This window comes from Trachemys scripta, chromosome 1, assembly GCF_013100865.1.
Source record: "Trachemys scripta elegans isolate TJP31775 chromosome 1, CAS_Tse_1.0, whole genome shotgun sequence".
In the NCBI taxonomy this organism is placed as follows: Eukaryota; Metazoa; Chordata; order Testudines; family Emydidae; genus Trachemys; species Trachemys scripta.
The window spans coordinates 941539-963391 of NC_048298.1; the positions used below are offsets into that span (position 1 = coordinate 941539).

At 56.7% G+C, this 21853-nt stretch overlaps 1 protein-coding gene across 1 annotated transcript in view; it reads left to right on the forward strand.

Annotated features, from left to right (window-relative positions):
• The first annotated feature begins 6591 nt into the window (after positions 1–6591).
• LOC117873444 (staphylococcal nuclease domain-containing protein 1-like) overlaps positions 6592–21853 on the forward strand; it is a 162297-nt gene continuing 147035 nt past the window's right edge. The window contains exons 1-3 of the mRNA XM_034762821.1: positions 6592–6623; positions 6733–6853; positions 11738–11838. Coding sequence (XP_034618712.1) covers positions 6592–6623; positions 6733–6853; positions 11738–11838 — 254 coding nt within the window. The remainder of the gene's footprint in view (positions 6624–6732; positions 6854–11737; positions 11839–21853) is intronic.

The window sequence follows — 21853 nt, forward strand, 5'->3', positions numbered from 1 at the left end:
CTTGGGCAGCCAGTCTCCTCTCAGAGCCTGGCTGCTGATCCCGGGCAGTCATTTCGGCTGTTTTGTGGGTGGAAGGGCTTCTGGCAACCCCCGTGCAGGCAGACCGCCTCCCCTGGTTGCGGTAGCTAGGCTGCCGCTGGTGTCGCGGCCGTGTTGGTGCCGGACGCCGGTGACATAGCTGAGGTAGGAGCTGTGGAAACTATAAGCAGGGCCGGCTCCAGGCACCAGCTTACCAAGCAGGTGCTTGGGGTGGCCGCTCCGGAGAAGGGCGGCACGTCCGGCTGTTCGGCAATTCGGCGACGGTCCCTCACTCCCGCTTGGAGCGAAGGACCTCCCGCCGAATTGCCGCCGCAGATCGCCATCGCGGCTATTTTTTTTGTTTTTGTTTTTGTTTTGGCTGCTTGGGGCGGCCAAAAGCCTGGAGCCGGCCCTGACTATAAGCCCAATACAGGCAGGCAGAATCTTCCCTTCCTCTTGTCCTGCCAAGCCGCTGATCTCTGTGCTTGGCACGTGGCTGTGCCAAAGAAGCGCTGAGCAATGCTTAGGGGGCTGGCCCCAGAAAGCCCCTCCTGCAGAGGAGGGCTGCCCAGCTGTTCTGCTTGGTGCCTCCTGCAGCGTGCGTGAGCAACGTGGCATGTCCTTGGGGCGCTAAGGATTCTCTGCGCAGCGAGCGGCAGGGCATCTCTGAGCCACGGTCCAAAGAGCCAGGCTCGCACTGCCGTGCTGAAAGTGGCTGTGTACATGGTGTGGCTTGGGCTGGAGCTTGGGCTCTGAAGACCACCTCCGCCCTAGGCTTCAGCTCCAGCCCAAGACCCAACATCTACACAGCTGTTTTCAGCACGGCATTGCAAGCCCATGTCCGGCGACCGCTGCGAGCTGTGCAGATGGACCCTAAGTGGCCCCAAGCAGCTAGTTCTGAGCTTACGGAAGGTGGTTACCTTCCTCGTGGGCAGGAAGGCTGGAGCGGCATTAGCGTTTGGCAGAGCCAAGCCGAGCTCCCCTCTGCCTGTCCCTGTCTCAGTTGCCCTTGAGCAGTGAGGTTAGTTAGGCTCTGCAGACGTGCAGGAAGGGGGAGTTGGGCCTTGGCTACACTTACCAGCTAGTTCGACGGCTGGAAATCGAAGTTCTGGGTTCGACTTATCGCGTCTAGTCTGGACGCGATAAGTCGAACCCGGAAGTGCTTGCCGTCGACTGCGGTACTCCAGCTCGGCGAGAGGAGTACCGCGGAGTCGACGGGGGAGCCTGCCTGCCGCGTGTGGACCAAGGTAAGTTCGAACTAAGGTACTTCGACTTCAGCTACGTTATTCACGTAGCTGAAGTTGCGTACCTTAGTTCGAATTGGGGCGGGTAGTGTAGACCAAGCCTTGGAGAGGTGAGTGAGGGTGAGGGAGGCATGGCTGGAGTGCAGGTGGTGTCTGTACTGTGGTAACCCCAGGGAGCATCTCTCCAAGAAGCGCCGGAGGCAGGAGGTAATGGGTTTGTCACACTGCACGGAAGGAGCCTGGGGGAAACCGTGTTGAAACCTGCTCCAAGCTGTTTTGGTTGGTCCCGTCCTCATCGTTTGCCTCCTGGAACCATCTTGCTGCCGTAGCTGTATGTCTCCAAGAATGGTGCATGCTGAGTGTGTCAGCTGGGTAGGGTGCCAGACTGTGACCCAGGCCACCTGGGTTCTGTTCCCGCTTCTGCCGTTGACTCTGGGCGAGTCTGTTCCCCTCTGCATGCCTGCTTCCCTGCCTGTGAAACAGGGATGGCCATTCTCATGCAGAGATGCAGGAAGGCCGAGTCCCTGTACAGAAGCCCAGTACTAGGAGCAATACTGAGAGTGGGCCAGAACTGCTCTCTCGGCGTATGGGAAGAGCCCTGGTGCCTAATGCAGCTACCACAGAAAGAGACCAGGTCGCTGCCTCGTATATTACACAGCCCTGCGAGATGAAACCGGCCAAGGAACAGAGGGAAATCCTGAATTGTCTGTTCTGGGGAGAGCAGAGCAGAGAGAGATGGCCTGCAGTGTCAGCCTGGCGCAGACTTTGCCGCTCCCCGGATGGCTCATAAGTGGCTATTTCCTTACCTGTTCATAGAGAGACCAGGAGCTCTTGTCATGATGAATAAGCTTCACCTGAGCTGCGTTGTGATGGGGAGAATCTCGTCTAATGGAGCCTTGGCTCTGGGCTGTCCTGCCTTTTCCCAGGGCCGTAGGCAGCATCGCCCCTCTGCTCAACCCCAGCCGCTCTCCCTTCACCACCGGGCGGTTCTGCTCAGGCACTCTCCCCAGCAGCTCTGTCCCTGCCCCTCACCCTCTGCTGCTGGTCCCAGCTCCTAGGAGGAGAGGATGGTGTCTTCTAAATGAAATATCCCAGCTTGGCTTGAGGTCTTGGTGAGCTCCACATTTCTCCAGCCTCTAAGGCACAAGCCTCAGTGACTTTGCTGAGTTCGGGGCCGAGAGAGAAGCCCGTGTTCGCAGTGGGGGTGCGTGGGCTTGTAAGCAAGGAAACAGCACTGGGGCGGGGAGGGAGGGGACGTGATGCAGGATGGCTGGGTGGGAGGAGGTGCAGATGGCAGGGGGTGGGTAGGCGGCTGGCACACCAGACCGGCTCCTCTGTAATTACTGACGGTAGTGCCTGTAGACAGTGAGTCGTCCTCTCTTCCTCAAACTTTCAATAACTATTCATTCTTTCCGTTGAAAATGCTAGTCTGAGGGGAGAGATGTCCCTCTGAGAGCTGGGCCTCTCTTCTCTGCTGCAGGGCCCAGCGGCCTCTCCGGTGTGTCTGCCTGTGCCATGGGTGAGCCCCAGCCCGGCCCCGTGGGTCAGCGTGCTGGTGGTACATTGTCACTCTTCCCTCCTCAGTCAGATCCATCTTGGGGGTAGGGAGCGTAGACCCCGGCCCTGGGGCTCCTGCCGTTTCCCCAGCCAGCTCCAAACTGAAACCCCCTCCAGCCACACCCCCTGGCTCCTCCCCCAGCCTTTGACCAGTTTCCCGGGCAGAAGGTGTCACCTGGCCCCAACCCCTTCCTGGCTCAGGTATCGTCCCTCAAGTGAAGTCGCCCCCTGATATCCCATCACCAATGCAGGCAATACCTGCAAAACTCCCCCAGGTTGATCCTCCCCACTCCCTACTCCGTCACATCTCCTGCCAGTGGTTGGGCCGTGCTCCGACAGCCGCATTGCTGAGCTGGGGATGGCCAGGGTGAAGCCTGGGATGGGAGAGGTTGCTCTCACAGCGTGGGGACGCTGCAGCCTTGGCAGGCCTGGTAACACATAACCCATCTGTGTGGGGAGGGGGCTGCCTCTATTCCGCACTCAGCCCCAGCTGCCTTGGAAACAGGAGCAGCTCCCAAAGGCTCTGTGACCCCAGCTGGTGAACTCCGGCCGCATGTTAATGAGCTTGGCTTGTCCTTATGGGGGCCCGGCCAGAACCAGTCATTGAATGGGACATGTGCCCCCTCCCTTGGTAACAGCGGGTTAGCAAGACCCTTTAATTTAATTCAGTGGCTCGGGTCCCCTGCCAGAAATTATTTATGTAAACTTCTTGGTGCATTATTCCCCCCGTCCTTGTAAAAAGCTGATGGGATGGAGCACGCTGCAGAGGCTGGAGGACACGGCTCCCCTCCTCCAGTCCGTGCTGACTTTTCCTCCTCCTGCAGAGTGCCGGCAGCTCATTAATCAGGGCCACAAATTCCCTTTGTCGGGGGGAGGGTCTGGTGTTTTTGTAATAATCCCAGGAGCGTGCTTGGGCGCCAGGCAAGGGAGGGTGACACTGAGCAGGCGGGCTGTACAAAGGCAAACCGATCTCTGTGTAGTGCCATTCTTCTCGGGGCTGGATCTCCTCCAGGGAGGAGAACTGCCCGAGTGATTTAATTCACACTGACTGCAGCTGACCTTGGAAACTTGCCGGTAGACGACTGCTATCGACACTGGCTGTAGAGCAGAGCGAGTCCAGGGCTGGTGGGTGGGGTGGGTGGGATGGATCTGGGGTGGGGGAGGAGTGGGATGGTAAATGATGCCTTGGTGTGACCACCGGCTCTGTTAGCAGGGAGCCTTGTGTGTGGTGGGGGGGAGAGTGGCGCATGACCAGGCCACAGGCAGAGTGCGTGGAGCTGACCATGGCGTGGTGGTGAATGCACATTCAGGTCCTGGGAAGCGAGCTGGGAACACTTGTGTGCGAAAACTTTCCCTTGCTTCGAAGGACACGGATTGCGCCCGGCGTCTCCCCCTCTGGATTCTGTTTGATCCTTCTGCTTTAAGTGCCGTGTGCATAGGCCCAAGCGCGCTGCAGGGGAGCTGGCCACACGCCGGTGCTCAGACTGACAAGCACATCGGCCTTTGTTTCCATGAAGCGTTTCTCCCCATCAGATATTTAGCAAAGTGCAGGTCTGCTGGGTGACGGTAACGGCCATTTACGGGAATGTTTGGGGTCAGATGGAGCCAGCTGACAGCCTCCTGTGCTTGGGCTGCCGCAGGCCCTCCTCTTAACGGCGCGCTCAGACCCTTCCTGACGCTACTGTACCATCACCCCATTGCATGGCTGGTTCAGGAGGGCAAGTGCCGTGGGGACTTGGCTCGCTGGGATTCATGGGACTTGCCTCTGACATCCATCTGTAAAATGGGGATAATATCACAGGAAGTGAAGTTAAACTCAACACTGGTGTGTTGCAAAGATAAAGGAATGGGGTGCTCAGAGTCTGTGGCGAGTGGGGGAGGCTATCTAAACACCTAGGGAGTCGGGCCCCTGCTTTGAACTGCAGATGGGTGTGTCCACAGTGGATCGTATTCCCCTCTTACATCGCTTGGTTTGGCTTGTGAGCGCTTCAGGGCAGAGGCCGGCTATGTCCTTGCTGTAACTGTCCTTTATAGGATACTACTAATGATCTGGTGGGTTCTTTAAATGCAGCCTGATGAGAACTGTGAAGGCAGGAATCCTCCCTGCCCAAGCACTTCTGCGCCTCTCTCAAGCTGGCAATCCATTGACGAGACTGGAACGTGGCTGAAGTTGACACTAAGCTGGGAGGAGTGGTAGATACGCTGGAGGACAGGGATAGGATACAGAGGGACCTAGACAAATTAGAGGATTGGGCCAAAAGAAACCCGATGAGGTTCAACAAGGACAAGTGCAGAGTCCTGCACTTAAGACGGAAGAATCCCATGCACTGTTACAGACTAGGGACCGAGTGGCTAGGCAGCAGTTCTGCAGAAAAGGACCTGGGGGTTACGGTGGACGAGAAGCTGGATATGAGTCGACAGTGTGCCCTTGTTGCCAAGAAGGCTAATGGGATTTTGGGCTATATAAGTAGGGGCATTGGCTCTCTCAGTAACAGGTGCTACAAACCACAGGGCCCACGGTGTCTGTTGCAGTCCAGCACCACTAGCAGTCTCTGCTTTAGAGAGGCCTTGGGTAGCCAGCAGGCTGCATGGGGCTGACGTGTTGATGGAACTGCGTGGGGAATTCAGGGCTTGGGGGGCTGTTGGGCAGGATTGAGGGACATCTGCAAAACGGGGGGGCGGTGCATAGGGCTGGACTAGCGGGGGGCAGCAGGTTTGGATTGAAGGGGAATGGCAGGGCTGGGATAGCTGGGGTGCTGTGGGTCAGGATCAGATGGGATTGAGTGGTAACCTGGCTATACGCCGGTTGTCAGTGGGGTCCCTTGAGGACTGGGTATGAATGAGAACAGGGCAGAGGCTGAGGTCTGAGATACAGGTTTGTGTTCCCTTGATGTCGTTTGCCTGGGTGCCAAGAAGTGCCAATTCCCAGTGGTGAGAGAATGAAGGCAGATCTATGGCCTGGCTGTGGGGAACTAACAGGAACGGGATCAAAATGCTAATTACCCTTAGGGTTTAATTTCTGGTTTGTAGCGGCCTCCTGCTGCTGTAACGTTGCTGGCTGCTGTTCTTGGAACCCCTTTGGGGTTCTTTGATACATCTCTTCAGAATGCAATGTTATGGTATGTTCAATAATAGCATAATAGGCGCGTTCCTAGCACCTTTCCTCTCCGGAGCTCGGTGCGTTGCAAACATGAACCTGTAGTGCCTGGGGAGGTAGGGAAATACGATGGTGTAATCTCCGTTTCTGTCAGAGCGGCTGAGTGGTGGTCAGCACCCACTGCTCCCAGTGATGGCGGGCCACTGAAAATCAGACCATCAGTGCTTTCCCAAAGGCCACGCTGCAAGTTGCTGACTGCCAAGAATGCGATCCCAGCTCTCCTGACTGCTAAACCCAGGCTCTGTCTACTAAAGCAGTGGTTCTCAAGCAGGGGGATGTGTACCCCTGGGGGTTCGCAGAGCTCTTCCAGGGGTACGTCAGCTCGGCTAGAGATTTGCCTAGTTTTACAACAGGCTACAGAAAAAGCACTAGTGAAGTCCGTACCAACTAAAGTTTCATACAGACAATGACTTGTTTATACTGCTCTACATACTAAACACTGAAATGTAGCTACAGTATTTATATTCCAATTGATTTGTTTTATAATTCTATAGTAAAGAGGAGAAAGTCAGCAATTGTTCAGTACTATTGTGCTCGGACACTTCTGTATTTTTAGGTCTGATTTTGTCAGCAAGTAGTTTTTAAGTGAGGTATAACTTGGGGTATGCCGGACAAATGCGCCTCCTGAAAGGGGAACAGTCTGGAAAGTTGGAGAGCCGCTGTGCTAAACCACACACTGGGTCTTGCCCACGTTTGTTTCTCAACTGTGCTGGTCACGCCATGCTGCAGTTCTCCCCCGCCCTGATGCTATGACAGTGGCATAGCCGTTGCTGCTTCAAGTAGTGTCCCTAGGGTGCTCTACTGGAGGGCTGCAGGCACACCTACCGGGGAGCTCCCTAGGCACACGCACCTCGTAGAACCATCGTTACTGCACAAGGTGAGTAACTTCTTGTTGCTTTGGGTGCTGTTGGGTCAGTGGGGTAGAACATTTCAGCTGTCACCAAGAGTGCTCCATGACTTGTTGGCCTGTCACGTCAGCCTCCTTAATGTCGGCTGTGTGGTGTTTGCAGTCACTGGCCCTTGGGTCCTTTCAGACATGCCAAACCCGAGGGAAAAACGCAGAAATTGGGCTTGTTTTTGGCCTAATTGACTTGAGTTGCTAGTTTTTGGCTTGTAGCTGCTTTTGTTTTGATAGCTCCTGGCAAGCTGGGGCAAGGGAGAGTCAGGGGTGCACAGTGGGCCCACCACAGGTCCAGACTGCATGCCGGTGGATCCAGTCACATAGAGTGTGGGGGTTCTTAAGGACTGGCTTGTTTTGAAATGGGATTAGCTTGTTTTTTGGCTTATTGTGAAAGTCGGGGTGCTTATTTACCGCATGAAAGTTGGAAAGGACCTACCGTTGCCACCTTTGGTCTCAATTCATTGGTTGCATTTTGTAGCGGGTGAGTAAAATGGGAATTAGATTGTCACATCCCTGCCTCTGAAAGTGGCACCAGGAAGGAAGCATTGTCAGCCTGGATGCAAACTGTTTTGAGGCCTGTCAGATTGAATGTGGGAATATGTAGGGAATTTGTGGGGTGTTTTGTCCGGAGGGAGTGGATTTTGCTAAGAGAAGCGAAGGATTTAACCACGCTGGCGTAGTACAGACTGGTGGCAGGTCGGCTTTGCCAGGGCACCTGAACCTACTGTCCAGGGCAGATGCCATTATTCGTGCCACCTTGTTGTGATACTTTGCATGTCTAGTGAACCTCAGTCCACAACTCAGCCACCATACTCCTTCCCCCCATTTTGGATTTGAACCCGCGTTTTGAGGTGTGAAATGCAACGACCCTTTGTGCTGCTGACCTTCTTACCCTGGTACGTACACAGCACCCCATGCGTGGCCGTGTGCTGGAGCATGCATGGGAGGTGAGCACGTCTTTGAGTCAGCTCTTGGGTCAGGTGCCTGTCCCCATCTTTAGCCAAAAGCTATTGTCTGCTTCTGGTCAAGGCATCTCCAAAATGCGCTGCTCCTTGCTGCCGAGAGAAACCCTGGGCGAGTTTGAATTTCCTAATTTCCCTTTCCAAATAATCATCCCTCTCCCCTCCCCCCACAGAGTTGTTATGACAGTAGTTTCACCAGAAGGAATTACTTTAACCTCCCCCCTTAATTGGCTCTTCCCTGACAGAGTTCCCTCTTGTTGCTTCCCAGACATGATTAGCTCTTTGTACGAGCGAGTGAGCCGATGGCAGGAGGCTTTGAGTGAGTCGTACCTTTTTGCATTTTTATGCTCCTTTTAAACGCAAGGCTTGTAAAGAGCCGACAGTTGAAAGGGCTTTCAAGACACTCTTGTAACATTGATGAACTTGACGCCTGTCTGTCTCCTGCTCCCTTTTGACTTGATCAGTCGAGGCTGAAAGCGGAACGAAGGTGCTAGCTCGAAGTACAAGGTGTAAAAGAGAGGAAAAAACCCTACCTGGAAAAAAAAAGTGATGTATAAATGATTCCTCCTGCTGGCTGGCTGCAGAGCACAGCTGAGCTGCGGAAGCAGCACTCAGAAATCTCCTCGGTGGGAGCACTCACTTTGTAGCTCGGTTGGGTGGGTGGGGTGAGTAGCAAGGCTTTGGGAGAAGAGCTGTGCGCTCCATGAAGTCCACTAGAGACTTGGCTACTGCTGATCATCTTCGTGTGCAAGGTGCCCAGCTGCTGCAGTGAGGGAACCCTAGGGCAGAGAGATGGCTTAGCCATATGGCCGTATGAAACACTTGGAGCTCCATGGGTTGGTGACCTACCAAGGGAGACCTCGTGCTGGGCCCTGTCAGCGCCTGTCTCCCCTCTTTTGCTGCCTGATTACTTCTAAGCAGGGGAGAGTCACCCTCCCTTCCTCCCTAAAACCAACTGCTTCCATCTTCCCTCCCAAGAAACCAATCCTGGGAAAGCACGCCGAGCGCGATCTGCCAGGCCCCACACCCAGCAGGGGATGAAACACAGGCCAGGAGCCCCCCGCTGCCACTTGATTACATTTAGGGGGCTGCCAGCTGAGAGCTGCTGCCTCTTGCCAAGGGAGCCACGGCCCACCCTGTTTAAAGCTGGGTGGGCTGGAGCCCTTGGACAGACAAGGCGGGTTGCAGTGTGTGAGGAGGGGCCACGTCCCGCTGAGTAGGTTGCAGCGATTCTGCCTTGGGCTGTGAAAGGCCTGGGTCTCAGGTCCGCTCTAGGCCCTTGTCTGCTTGGGAATGTCTGGCTCTCCCCTGGGGGAGTAGCGCTGGTGCAGACTGTGTGGGCACTCACCGATGGCATGGCTGTGCCATTCCCACACCACAGTTGCTGCCTCTGCTACTGGAAAATGATGGGTCTGAACTCTGCTAGCAGGAGACAGTCCCACAGTATCTGGGAAATCCAAGCCCCTCCAAGTCTGGCAAGGCAGATTACTTGATGCTGACACCCTCTCCCATCTCCATCCCCCAATTACTGGAATAACCTCAGCTTTATCTGGATTAAGGGGCAGTTAAAATGTTGGGAAGTAAGTTTTTGGAGTAAGCAAAGCAGCCGGATTAAGTTGGATTTACATAGAAATGTAGCTGTTGGCATGAATTAGGTAACAGGCTTTGTTCAAACACTTCAGCCCTTCAGTTGAAATTCCCCTAGCCCCTCTTGTGCTGCCCTTTCTGTTGCAGTTGGGAATTGCTGTTCAAACTCCCCGGTACTGGATTGGACGCCTGTACCACTGCATCGTGCAGAGCTAGCTAACGAGTCGGAATTCTGTTGCATTTGTTTGAAAATTGATGGCCAAGCTGACTAAAAGGGGCCCGTTTAACTTAACGCCGTAGAGCTTCTGTTCCCCTGTCTTATCAGGCAGTGCCAAGGGGGCATTCAGCACAACTGAAAGGAGGTCAGTTCAAAACGGACAAGAAAACGCTTTGTCATACGTTTGTTTGGCTTGTGGAACTCCCTGCTCTGCTACAGGAAGCTAAATCCAAGACGTTAGCAAGGTTCAAAGGCGGTTTGGATAGTATCCGGATGATAACATCCAGAGTTCTTCTAGCCAAAGCTGTAAAGAGAGTTTGGGAAGGGGGAGAGCCCCTGTTCCAGGGTTCAAACCAATCTCTGGGATGAGACCTTTACGGGGAGGGCAGATTATCCCCCATCTGTCCCCCACTGGGCTTCTTGCCCCGTTCTCTGGGTGTCAGTGACAGGATGTGGGACTAGATGGGCTTCTGGGGTCTGATCCATCTGGCAATTCCCATGGAACGGGGCCTGCTTTTCAGAAAGTGCCGAGCATGGCCCCTGGAAAGAGCAGGCTCCTTCAGTGCATCAAAGTCGGGCAGCCAAGGCCAAGGGTCACTCTTGGAAATGTAGCTGCCTAAACTCTGCACTCAGGATCTCCCACCCGTTCCTTCCACTTGGGCTTTCCTCCCTGTACAAACCACCTTGGGATTAGCGGATTTCCTCAGCTGCGGCTCCTCCACACTGGTGCATCATCTGTAGCCTTCTTGAAAGGGAACAGAGAGAGAACGTGACCAGCTGAGCTCTTTACCAGGAACAGCGGCATCCCTGGGAATTTTACGCAGGGGCGACTTTGATTGTAGGGAGGACGAATGGGGCAGGAACAGCTCCCCCTGCCCTGGCCACAGGAGCCTCTGGAGGGTAAAACTGGTCTCTGTGCAGAGAGCTGTTACAGGAGTGAGTGCTGCTTCAGCCCAGAGGGGTTTGTATCGTGCAGTCACTAGGTGGTGATGGCCAGCAGCTTCGATCCTGGGAAGCCAAAGCTGGCCATCCGGGCCTGTCTGTACTGGGAGACTACGGGTGGAGGTGTCTCTCTGTCAAAGTCAATGTTGTCGCTGACACTGCAGGGCCAGGATTTTCACCCACGGTATGTGTTAACAGCCAATACGATTCAAAGCCCAGTGTAGATAGGGCAAGTTGTAGGTCACACGGCTCGACTGGTCAAGGTGGACCCTGGCGGGGAGCCTAGACTACGAACTACCACTCGCTGTGTCTGCACCAGGATTGTAGCAACCACATTTTACAAACGCCCTTGTCTAGTGTGGACAAACACTAGCCGCCTAACTCCAGATGCACGGGTCTGAAGTGGTTTGGGAGCTGAATGCTAATGACAGTACGATACTGTCCAAGGTGGATGCTCATTTATATATTGAATTGGTATCCAAAGGGGTGTTCGGGGTTTTCCCAAACAATGATTTGTAGCTGGTTCTCAACACCCCACTGATAAGCAAGGTGCCACCATCTCTGCCAGCTGCCCGCCTGTGTTAATGACCTCTGCGATTGGCAGCAGCAGGACTAAGAGCTCTATCTAGTTTGTGTAAAATTATAGGCATGGCCTTGTCCTGGGCAAACCTTGGTTGTCCATTCGGTCTCCATGTTGTGCTGTGCTGTTGCTGGCGCCCCGCTGCGTCTCGTGTGCGTTTGGGAGCGAGAAGCAGTGAAGTGTGGTCAGTCCTGCTCTCTCAGCCCAAACGCTGGAGCTGCGCTTTCCTCCCCGAGCCAAGGGCTGCAGCAGTTGAGTTCTGTGCAGCTTGTTAAACCTGGAAGGCTCCTGGTGTACATGTTCTCTGCTATTGTCTCCTGCTGCCCTGTCAGATGTTACACTTGTAGCTCACCAGCCTGGCTAGCGTTAGCTGGGAAGTGCATGCTTTGATTGGATGGAGTATTTGGGAGCCTGTAGTTGGTTCTGGGTGTGGGCAGGGGGCTGGGGAAGGTCGCATTCAGAGAGCCCCTGAGCAGCAGAGTGCAGAGGCCCCTTCACCCCAGGCTCGGTCTGTCGTTGCCATGTGCTCTGGTGGTTTATGAAGTCTCAGACCTGTCTGCCTTCTCTTGCAGGTGAACGTCACTGTGGACTACATCAGACCCGCCAGCACGGCCACGGAGACTGTGCCTGCCTTCTCAGAGCGAACCTGTGCGACTGTTGCCATTGGAGGCATGTGAGTATCAACCTACGCCGGCTGGGAACCCCGGGCTGGCTAGCTCTGAGGCTGAGCACAGAGTTAACCACATTCCAGCCACAGCTGAGTGTGGTGATCATACCTGGCACTCCCACTGATACCACCTTGGCCCTGGCGTCTCCGCAGGGCACCACAACGAGGGTTTTACAGCAAGTCTGTCATAGATCCCAAGGCCAGGTGAGACGGTCGGGATCACCTACTCCAGTGGGTCTCAAACTTCATTGCACTGCGACCCTGACCCCGGTGCCCTGTTGTCTGTGTGACGCAGGCCAGAGAACTGCCCCATCTCCTTTGCGTTTCTGGTTTTCGCTTTGTGCTGCAGACGGCACCAAGTGCTGCTGCTTGGAGGCTTCAGTGTGGAAGCCCAAGTCTACATGACAAATGTGTGTCCACGCCCCTGAGCAACGCAGTTCTACCACCTAACCCCCGCCGTAAACGCAGATGAGCCCGAAGTCCTTGCGGCTTTTAGCCTTGCTGCATCTATTGTCTCTCGGGGGCAATAGCCCTCATTGGACTAGGCCCCGTCACCTTCGTGATGAGTGCGAATACAAGCAGGGGACGTGCCCCAGCTCTGTGTTTTTCCTGCTGTGACTATTGGCGAGAATCTCCTGCTGGCGCTTAGCACGGTCAGTCTGCAAAGCCCTTTGCTTGTATTACTTCCCCCTCTGCCCTGCCTTGTGGTGGTTGTGTTCTCGTGCCCATTTCGGACCGGGAATCACAGGGAGAAAGCAGCTGTGACTCGCCCTCCATCCCTAAGGGAGTCACTGGCACAGCTGGGGTTAAAGCTTGTGGCTTCTGGCTCCTGATCCTGCACGCACTGGCCATCCGCCCAAACTGCTAGTGTTTTACAAACAATGTCAAGGGGCCGTGCAGCTCTGAGTCCCCTGTGCTCAGATGCACGGGCTGGCCTCCCCCCGCCTCATGCTGCTCTTTCTGACTCTTCTTTCCATCGAATGATTTACACATTATTTAACAGCTGCTCGAGTGCTTCCGAGCCAGGCAGCTGTGAGCGGGCTGTGCCTGCAGCCAGAGCCTGGCTCGTGGGTCTGTCCTGCTCACTCGTGTTCCTTCACCGGGCTGCTCTAAGGGCCTGGGGGCAGGGACCCGTGTGTTACCTGAGGGGATGAGGTGCTGCTCAGATGCAGACACCCCCGGGACTGCTGTCTCCACTGGCTCTTGCCATACCCGTGGACAGGTATAGTGCGCAAAGCCCGACACAGCTTAGGGGATGCTGAGGGCACCGGGGGGAGGAGAGACTCCAAGGGCAGCTCTGAGCCCGTCGCTCTGCGATTTGTTGACCGGGGGTGCTCAGGAAGCACCAGATCACTGTGGGTTCCTGCACTGTTGGGATTCCCAGTGGGGCCTGGTTATTGGGGAGAGTTGGCTTATCCCCTCCCGCCAAGAGCAGCTAGCCCATTATCCCCCCGTCGCAGAGCTGACGCATGTGTCTCTGGGTGGCTTGCAGCCTTCTAGTGCAGGTGTCTGCAGCCTCTGGATGGCATGGGAGGGCCCCAGGCACCGACACATGCGCTCGGTGCCTGCAGCCAAATGCTTCCTGTGCCGACTCCGCTCTGGCCTGTGCGTGGGATGGGTGTATCTGGGACACACTCCCTTCCCCCGCCCCTGGTAGCCATGGCACTTCCTTCTGGCTGTTTGTGTGGCTGTGTCCTTAGCGTGATGGGCTCCGTGTCTGGGGGCACTGTACGAAGGGTTTGCCCTAGGCCTTTCTTCCCAGCAGCTAGTTTGGAGCATCCCAAGTGCTTTGGGGTGTGCCCTTTCGGTTTTCAGTCTGAGGGCAGCTCTATGCTTCAAACGCGGCCTGGGCACAGCTGTGCCACTGCAGCACTGTAATGTAGACGCTCTAAGCCAACGGGGAGAACTTCTCCCACCGGCTTCGTTACTCTCCTCCTGCGACAGGCTGTAGCTATGTCGCCGGGAGCTGCTCTCCTGCCGATACAGCACTGTCTGCACCGGCGCTTAGGTCGCTGTTGCTGTGTCAGTGGGCGTGCGGTTGTTCACACCCCTGAGCGATGTAGTTATACCAAAATAGTTTTTTAATGCAGACCAGGGCCAAGGCCTACGCTCGAGCTGTGAGAGCACCTGGGGGGGCCCTGCTGAGTGGAAGCCAGAAGTCTGCTCGTTATCGAGCTTGAGTCTAATGAAAGCACTTGTGGCCATGTGTCACGGAGTGTGGGGTGACACAAGGCCCTGCACCCCCGGCTTCCTGAGATTCACCATGACTCTCAGCCAGCCAGTAAAGCAGAAGGTTTATTTAGATGACAGGAACACAGTCCAAGACAGGTCTTGCAGGCACAGACAACAGGATCCCCTCAGTTAGGTCCATCTTGGGGTTCCAGGGGCACCACAGCCCCATTGGGCGGGAGGGGCAGAGCCCCGTCCAGACAACAGGACCCCGCCCCCCCAAGTTAGGTCCATATTGGGGTCCCAGGGGCACCACAGCCCCATTGGGGGGTGGGAGGGCAGAGCCCTGTCCTGGGCTCTCTCCATTACCAGCCAGCTCCTGAAAAACTCCCCCCAGCCGTTGTTCAGTTTCCCAGGCAAAGGTGTCACCTGGCCTCTAACCCCTTCCTGGGTTCTCATGTTACATGCTCAGGTATCCTCCCTCACAGCCAGTCTCCCATTCCCCCCATGCAGACCATCCTAGCCACACTCCCCTGCCTTCCCAACCAACACTCCCCACTCGGCATTCAAAGACCACAGTGAGAACAGTCCCAGTTCATCACATCTCTCCCCCCTTCTAGACCGAACTGAGCGGGGTCACTTCAGCCAGTGATCCAGGGAAGTTCGAACCTACCCCCGTTCCTGTGGATGCTCCAACATCCCTCCTCTTCCTTGGTGAGAATTACACCAGGCCCTTCCAGTTTCACGCCCCCTTAGGTCGGGGGTGCTCGATGGCACTTGTAGTTCGCATGTGGGAAGGTTTATGCGGCCTGTGCCCTTTTCCTACCCCAATACTCCTGGGGTTCCAACTGGGCTGGGGACTTCTCCCAGCGTTCCAGTCTGGAGGTCAGTGATTTGGGCTCTCTTGGTTCAGAGCCCCCCTTTTGACCTTGGCCACCCTCTGGAAAAGCTCCTCTATGATGGGCAAGGGTCCTAAAGCCGTTTTCCCCTTGTCCCGGGCCTTCCTCCCCCTCTGACAGGGGTCACAGGATCCGCAGTACTGTCGGACAGTAACAAAGACCCCAGGCCAGTAAAAGCTCCATAGCAGCCTCTGCTGGGTATGCCAGGTTCCCTGGTGCCCTGAGAGGGGAATGTCATGGGCCTGGTACAGCAGCTGGCGGCGATACTTCTGGGGTACCACCAGCTGCCTCCTGATCCCCCTTGACACCATTTTCCCTGGGGGGGCCCATTCTCGGTACAGGAACCCCTTCTCCCACAGGAACCTTTTCCAGCCACCTCTCCGCATGGTCTGTACCGCACTGAGGTCGGCCAGGTCCCTTATCTTCCGCAAGGAGAGATCTTTCTGCAACTCGGCCTGGAACTCAGCAGCTGGGACAGGGATGGCCACCTGCTCTCTCTCGCCGGCTGGGTCTGAAGCCGCAGCCTCCCTGAGCCGTGTCCCTGGGCGTTCCCTCCCCACCAGGTTAGGGTCCTGCGCCTCAGGCAAGGCACCCTTCCCAAGGTCAGGGCGCAGTGCCCCTCGCCGGCTCTGACTACGGGTCACAACCAGGGCACCCTGGGGGTTGCTTGGCCAGTTCTCCAGGTCCCCCCCCATCAACACCTCAGTGGGCAAATATGGGTGTACCCCCACTTCCTTGGGGCCCTCCTTGGCCCCCCACTTCAGGTGTACCCTCGCCATGGGCACCTTGAATGGGGGTCCCGCCCACCCCCGGGACAGTGTTGGGCACCACCCGATCTGGGGCCACCACCTCGGGCCAGGCCAGCGTCACCTCTGCGCCCGTATCCCAGTATCCATTGACCTTCCTCCCATCCACCTCCAGGGGAACAAGGTACTCTCTCCGGGGGGACAGCCCCGCGCCCACCCTGTAAACCAAAAACCCTGTGTCTGGAGCATCCAGCCCCCCCAGAGGAGCTGGCATGGAGCTCTCCTCCCTCCTTAGCAGGTGGTACGCTGCCAGCCCCCCTTGCCTGAGAACGCTGCTCCTCGTCCGGCTGGGTCTCTACCCAGTCCAACCCTGTGTGGGTTTGGTCTGCTCAGTCTGTCCCTGAGCCTGAGGCACTGGGCCCGTATGTGGCCTCTCTGGCCACAGTGATAGCAGCCCATGTCCCGTGGGTCCCCTCGAGCGGGTCAGACGGACCTGACGCTGGATGTTCCCCTTTGGTGGGGGTTTTCCGTATTTCCCCACTGGGAGGTCCCATGGCTGGCTCTCTCTCTCTCTGCGTTGTGGTGGGACTGTTCCTTTGGGACTCCTCCCTGTTATCCCCTGCCCGACTGTTCACAAAGTCGTTGGCCAGCTGGCCTGCGTGCTGCGGGTTCTCTGGCTTTTGGTCCATCAACCATCGCCTCAGGTCGGATGGGCACTGCTCATACACGTGCTCCAGTACGAATAGGTTAAGCAGGTCGTCTTTAGTTTGGGCCCCAGATGTCCACTTGTGGGCATACCCCTGCGCCCGGTTGGCCAGTTGTAGGTATGTACCCTCACGGGTTTTACGCTGACTCCGGAACCTCTTCTGGTACATCTCAGGGGTCAGCCCAAACTCACGGAGCAGGGCCTTTTTGAACAGTTCGTAGTCCCCTGTCTCCGCCCCTTTCAGTCGGCTGTACACCTCCCTGGCTGTGGGGTCCAGTGAGGGGATGAGAAACTGGAGCCTGTCTGCAGGGTCAACCTGGGGCAGCTCGCAGGTATTTTCAAAGGCCGTCAGGAAGGTATCCATGTCCTCCCCTTCCTTACGCTGGGCCAGGAAGCACGTATCAAAGCTCTCTGCAGTCTTGGGTCCCCCCTCACTCACCACAGCTGGGGGCTCGCTGCTCCTCAGCCTGTCCAGTTCCAGCTCATGCTGACGCTGTTTCTCCTCCGTCAGCTCATGCTGACGCTGTTTCTCCTTCTTTCTGCTGCTTTTTCCTTTCTTCTTGCTCCTGCTTCCTTAACTCAAGCTCTTCCTGTCTCCTTTTCCATTCATATTCCAGTCACATCCGCTCCAGGGACGGGAAGCTCCTCCGGGATGATCACCTGCTGGCCGCCAGGGTCAGGGTGCCCTCAGTATTCGCTGGGCTTCCCCCAACCCCTCCCCTAGGTATAGGTAGGCAGGGGCTCGGGATGTCCTCGGCAGCAGTCTGACCCCTTCCAGCCATGTCAGGCCCCAGGGCCCACGCTGCATCCGCTGGGTGGCTTCCCTCAAGGACAGGGCTCGGTTCATCCAAGCGATCCTTCTCCTCCAGTTGGGCAATTAGCTGTTCTTTGGTGGACCTCCCAGTGCGCAGCCCCCTCTGCCTGCGCAGCTCCACCAGGTCGCTCTTAAGGCGTTTAGTATACATCTTCCTGCTGCCCACTCGCCGGCCTGTGCTCTTGGCTTTCCACTGTTCCAGGAAGAAGCCTTGTGTGCCAGCCCTTCTTCAGGTCACCACCTCTTTGCCAGGGTCGAGCTGCAGACTCCTCCACCCTGGGACCGCTCGCTGCGATCCCCCAGGGGACCCTTTACTGCAAAAGTCCTTCTCTCCGGTCACACGCTCCCAGGGGTTAATCGCCCCCTGAAACAGTCTTTCTCTGACTCTTCAGCCCACCTGGTCCCCGTCAATCTCCCTTCGTTTTACTGCTCCCCAGTCACTTAATGCAGGAAGCGCCATCCACAAGGTGCAGTAGATCCCACCCCTGCCAGCAGTTGTCACGGAGTGTGGGGGGACACAAGGCCCTGCACCCCCGGCTTCCTGCGATTCACCATGACTCTGAGCCAGCCAGTAAAGCAGAAGGTTTATTTAGAGGACAGGAACACAGTCCAAGACAGGTCTTGCAGGCACAGACAACAGGATTCCCTCAGTTAGGTCCATCTTGGGGTCCCAGGGGCACCACCACCCCATTGGGGGGTGGGGGGGCAGAGCCCTGTCTGGGCTCCCTCCATTACCAGCCAGCTCTTGAAAAACTCTTCCCTCCCCCCCCCGCCTTTGTTCAGTTTCCCAGGCAAAGGTGTCACCTGGCCTCTAACCCCTTCCTGGGTTCTCATGTTACATGCTCAGGTATTCTCCCTCACGGCCAGTCTCCCATCCCTCCATACAGACCATCCTAGCCACACTCCCCTGCCTTCCCAGCCAACACTCCCCACTCAGCATTCACAAACCACATTAAGAACAGTCCCAGTTCGTCACACCATGACCTTCAGCCAGGTTTGTAATGCCTGCTCCGGGCTCCAGCAGGCCCTGGGGACAGCAGCGTGTGGACGGGGCACTGTTAATGTGTAGCCCATGTGCCTCAGCACCAGGCGGGGAGAGGATGGCTAAGAGGGCTAATGCCGGGATATGGAGCCTTGTGCCTCCGGCTTGCTGGCTGGAATCTGTCTGGGGAGGGAGGCTGTTGCCATGTGCCGGTGCTGGGTCCTGTCTGGTCTGAGTCGAAGGGTTCAGTCTAATTCCTAGTGGACAAAAATCCACAGGTGTCAAAGTGCCCCAGGCCCTCCCTTGAGCCCCTTTAATGGCAGAGGGACAAAGGGTTGAAAGGCCATAGAGACTGACCTCCCCTCTCATGGCACGGCAGGGGCGGGAGGCTACTTGTCAGGGCTGGGCCCACCTGTTGGGAAGAGGGGGTGTGCCACGCTCAGGACTGTGGTGTCCCACTGCAGGTTTCCAGCTTTCTCGCTGCATCCCTTAGGGGGCACTGCTCTGACGAGGTGCAGTCGTAATAGAAGCTGCAGCATCGCTGGACGGTAGATAGAGGCAAATCCCCTTACCCCATGTCTCAGGTGCCCGTGACTGGGAGAGCGAAGAGCTGCCCTTCCCCTGGTCAGTGGCCATGCTACAGACAGATGTGCTCAGTCCAGGCAGCTGTTTCTTTCCCACCTGGCTCCTGCTCCCGCGTGCTACCGTGCTGTCTGGTCTCTTTAAATCCCCCCAGTGGTGGGGCCTGTATCACTTCGGCTTGCAGTCGGGGCTGTTCCTTAATTCCATCGCATTGCTCCCAGCTATGGCCTTATGCAGCTCCGCGATTGCTCCTCTCCTCCCGTGGTGTTCCCACCCCGCTGCAGGGCTGGCCCCTCCTGAACTGTTCTAGCCCCACTGGGCAGGCGTAGCTCTTTACTCTCTCCCCTTTGTTCCTGGGTTGCGTTCTGTGCCTCTTCTCTGAACTCCCTGCAGCTCTTCAGTATACTTCCGGCAGCGCGGTTCCTGGAGCTGAACGGAGTGTTAGGGGCCCGGGGCACCAGTGCCAGGACCTGGAGGGACTTCTTCTGAAACGGCTGGTGCTGGCCACTGAGGGAGACGGGACACTGGGCTGGTGGACCTGGGTCTGGCGCTCCGCATGCTCCTTGACCGAAAAGGGCCATCACCGCCCTGCCTGCTGCCATGAATTGCATGGACCTCTTTTCTGGCTGCTGCACCACAGAGCAAACTCCTGTCTGGCCTCGTCTCCCCCTTCCCACTACCTCTGGCACTGCAGCTGAGCAGGCCCCTCTCCCCACTGAGTGTCTGGAAAGTGATTCCCTGGGACACAGAGTGATCCTCGTTTTGTTTCAAACCCTAGCTCCGGCACTGCTTGCCTTGCCCTCCTCAGGGTGGGGCAGGGCTTCTCCCAGTCCAGGATCTCTGAATTTCATCCATGTTCGGCCCTCTCCCTGCCCACAAACGAAGGGCTCAGATGATGCCGGCCCAGCGCCTGGACTCACCACGCCACAGAGCACCATGTCTGCCTAGTTTGATTGCAGCTCGGCTTGCCCTGCGGTGGGTGTTCTCGCCCAAGGAACACGTGTCCCTGTTCTGCTGAGGGGTTTCCTCTGTGTAGTTCAGAACTTACTGACCCCTGGGCAGGGGTTGTGTATGAAACGGTCCCATCTGTCTCCTCGTGCTGTGGGTGTGTTGTCGTTGGGACTGAGAGGAGGTTCCCTGCAGCCCAACGCTGGGCTGACCCCTGTGACGATGGCTGTGCCGGAGAAGAGGTGCTAGTCTAATGGTTTCCGCTTGGTTCCAGCTGACTTCGTTATTGTGGTGTCTGTGTGGAAATCTAATCATTTAGCTGGGAAGGATTTTGGCGCATTTGTAATGGGACATCTGGGACCATGCAAATAGGCTGCAGTCTTCGTCAGAGTGTTGTTAAACGCAAGGCCTTTTAACTGCGCGCAGAGGCAGGCTGCGGGGTATTCTTGATGTGAATGGTTTGTCCGTAGGGATATTGGGGGAGGAGGGACTGGGAGGCCAGGACCCAGGCAGCATGAACAGCTCTCTAGCTTAGTCGTATCCAGTCAGTGCCGCAGCCTTGGCTGTTCATCTGGGCGCAAAGCAAAGTGGAGTGTGCGTTGGGAGGCTGTTCCTGGGAGGAGGTCTGGTTGTGGCCAGCCGCTGGGGATACAGAATGCTGGAAAGGCCTTGGTGTGGTACCGATCGAGGAGTGGTGGTTGCTCCTTTTCCAGCCTCAGGATTCAGAGGCGTCTGGGTGGGGAGAGCGTGTGATGGACTCCATAATGGCAGATGCAACTTCCCTGGGTTACTCAGATTACCTGAGAGCAGCAAGGTGCCTGTGGCACCCATGAGGGAGGGGGCCTGTACTGTGGGCATCCGGGGTCACTACAGCACCACGGGGGGGAGGGGAGGCAGCTCTAGGATGGAGGGGGTAGCAGGAGGGTGGCGCTACGCTGACGTATGGGAGCATCCGCCCAGTGAGGGTAGGGGTGCTCTGGGGTGTTGATGACACATGGGCTGGGCTTGGGGGGGCAGCCACAGAGTGGAAAGGAATAAGAATGGAAGCTAACCCAACAGTCGCAGAACCCGAACTCCCCCTGCAAGAGCTCAGAGCCTCCCGTGCCCTCAAATGCTCCGTGTCTCAAACTGCATCATCACACGAGGTTCCTCTTCAGAGACACGGCCCCCACGCAGCACCATCTGCTGCTGCGGAGACAGCCAGGCTGTGGGGGGGAGTCTGAAGGACTAGCCACTCCTGGGTCAGTAAATATTTATCTGTTCCCACCAGTCCTGCAGTTCCCTCAAGTCAGCTGGAGCTTGTGGGAGTGAATCTCAGGGTGGGGCCAGGAGGAGGGCAGGGGGGTGGGGGCTCATCCTCAGCTGCTCTAAATCAAGGGGGCTGCGCTGGTTTCCGCCAGCTGGGGATCTGGCCCACCGGCAGCATGCACAAAGCTCCCTGCCCAGGGTAGTGGAGAGCTAAAGCAGCCTTGCCAGCCAGCCACACGAGGGGGGCGGGGATGCAGAAACTTGGATCTGCGTGAGCCCTTCCATCCCCGTTGTGTGTCCGAATGTCTGGGGCTGAGTAAGCCGTGCAGACACCGGTTGCTTGGGGCGCTCCCCAGCCGGGCTCTGTGCTGGTGCAGCCTGGGTCGGAAGGAAGCCTACCTCTCTGCGTGCTGTCGCCTGTGCTTAGTGTCTCCAGCTGCAAATTGCTTTCAAATAACTTCTGAGTTTGATCCCCGTTTTGGGAGTGAACCTGATGTGAAATTGCAGAGCTGCTGGTTGTGCTGATTTGTCGGCACTGCGCGGCGTAATCAGAGAATGGTAAGGGGAGTTGAGCTGAAAGTAGGAGTTGGTTTGAAAGTGCATAGCTGCATGGTAACAATGGCACCGTGGCGCTGATGCGGCCGGATCCCTGTGTGTGCTTACTTAGCACAGCCAGCGAGCATCTCTGAGGAGCGGCACTGCTCCTCGCTCTCATGAACTGTTTGCTGAGCCGGCGCAGACGCCAGACCATGGGCTGGATTCCCTGCTGTGTCCCATAGCCTCAGTGTGGCTAATGGCCATGTTGAATTGTTGTGTTCTGCAGGGCAGCCTGCTGAGAACAGTGGGGTTCCTGGCAGTAACTGAAGGTAGAATTTGAGGGCATGAGGGTTGTGGAGTTTGGCCTTTAGGCCCCTTATTGTAGGTGGG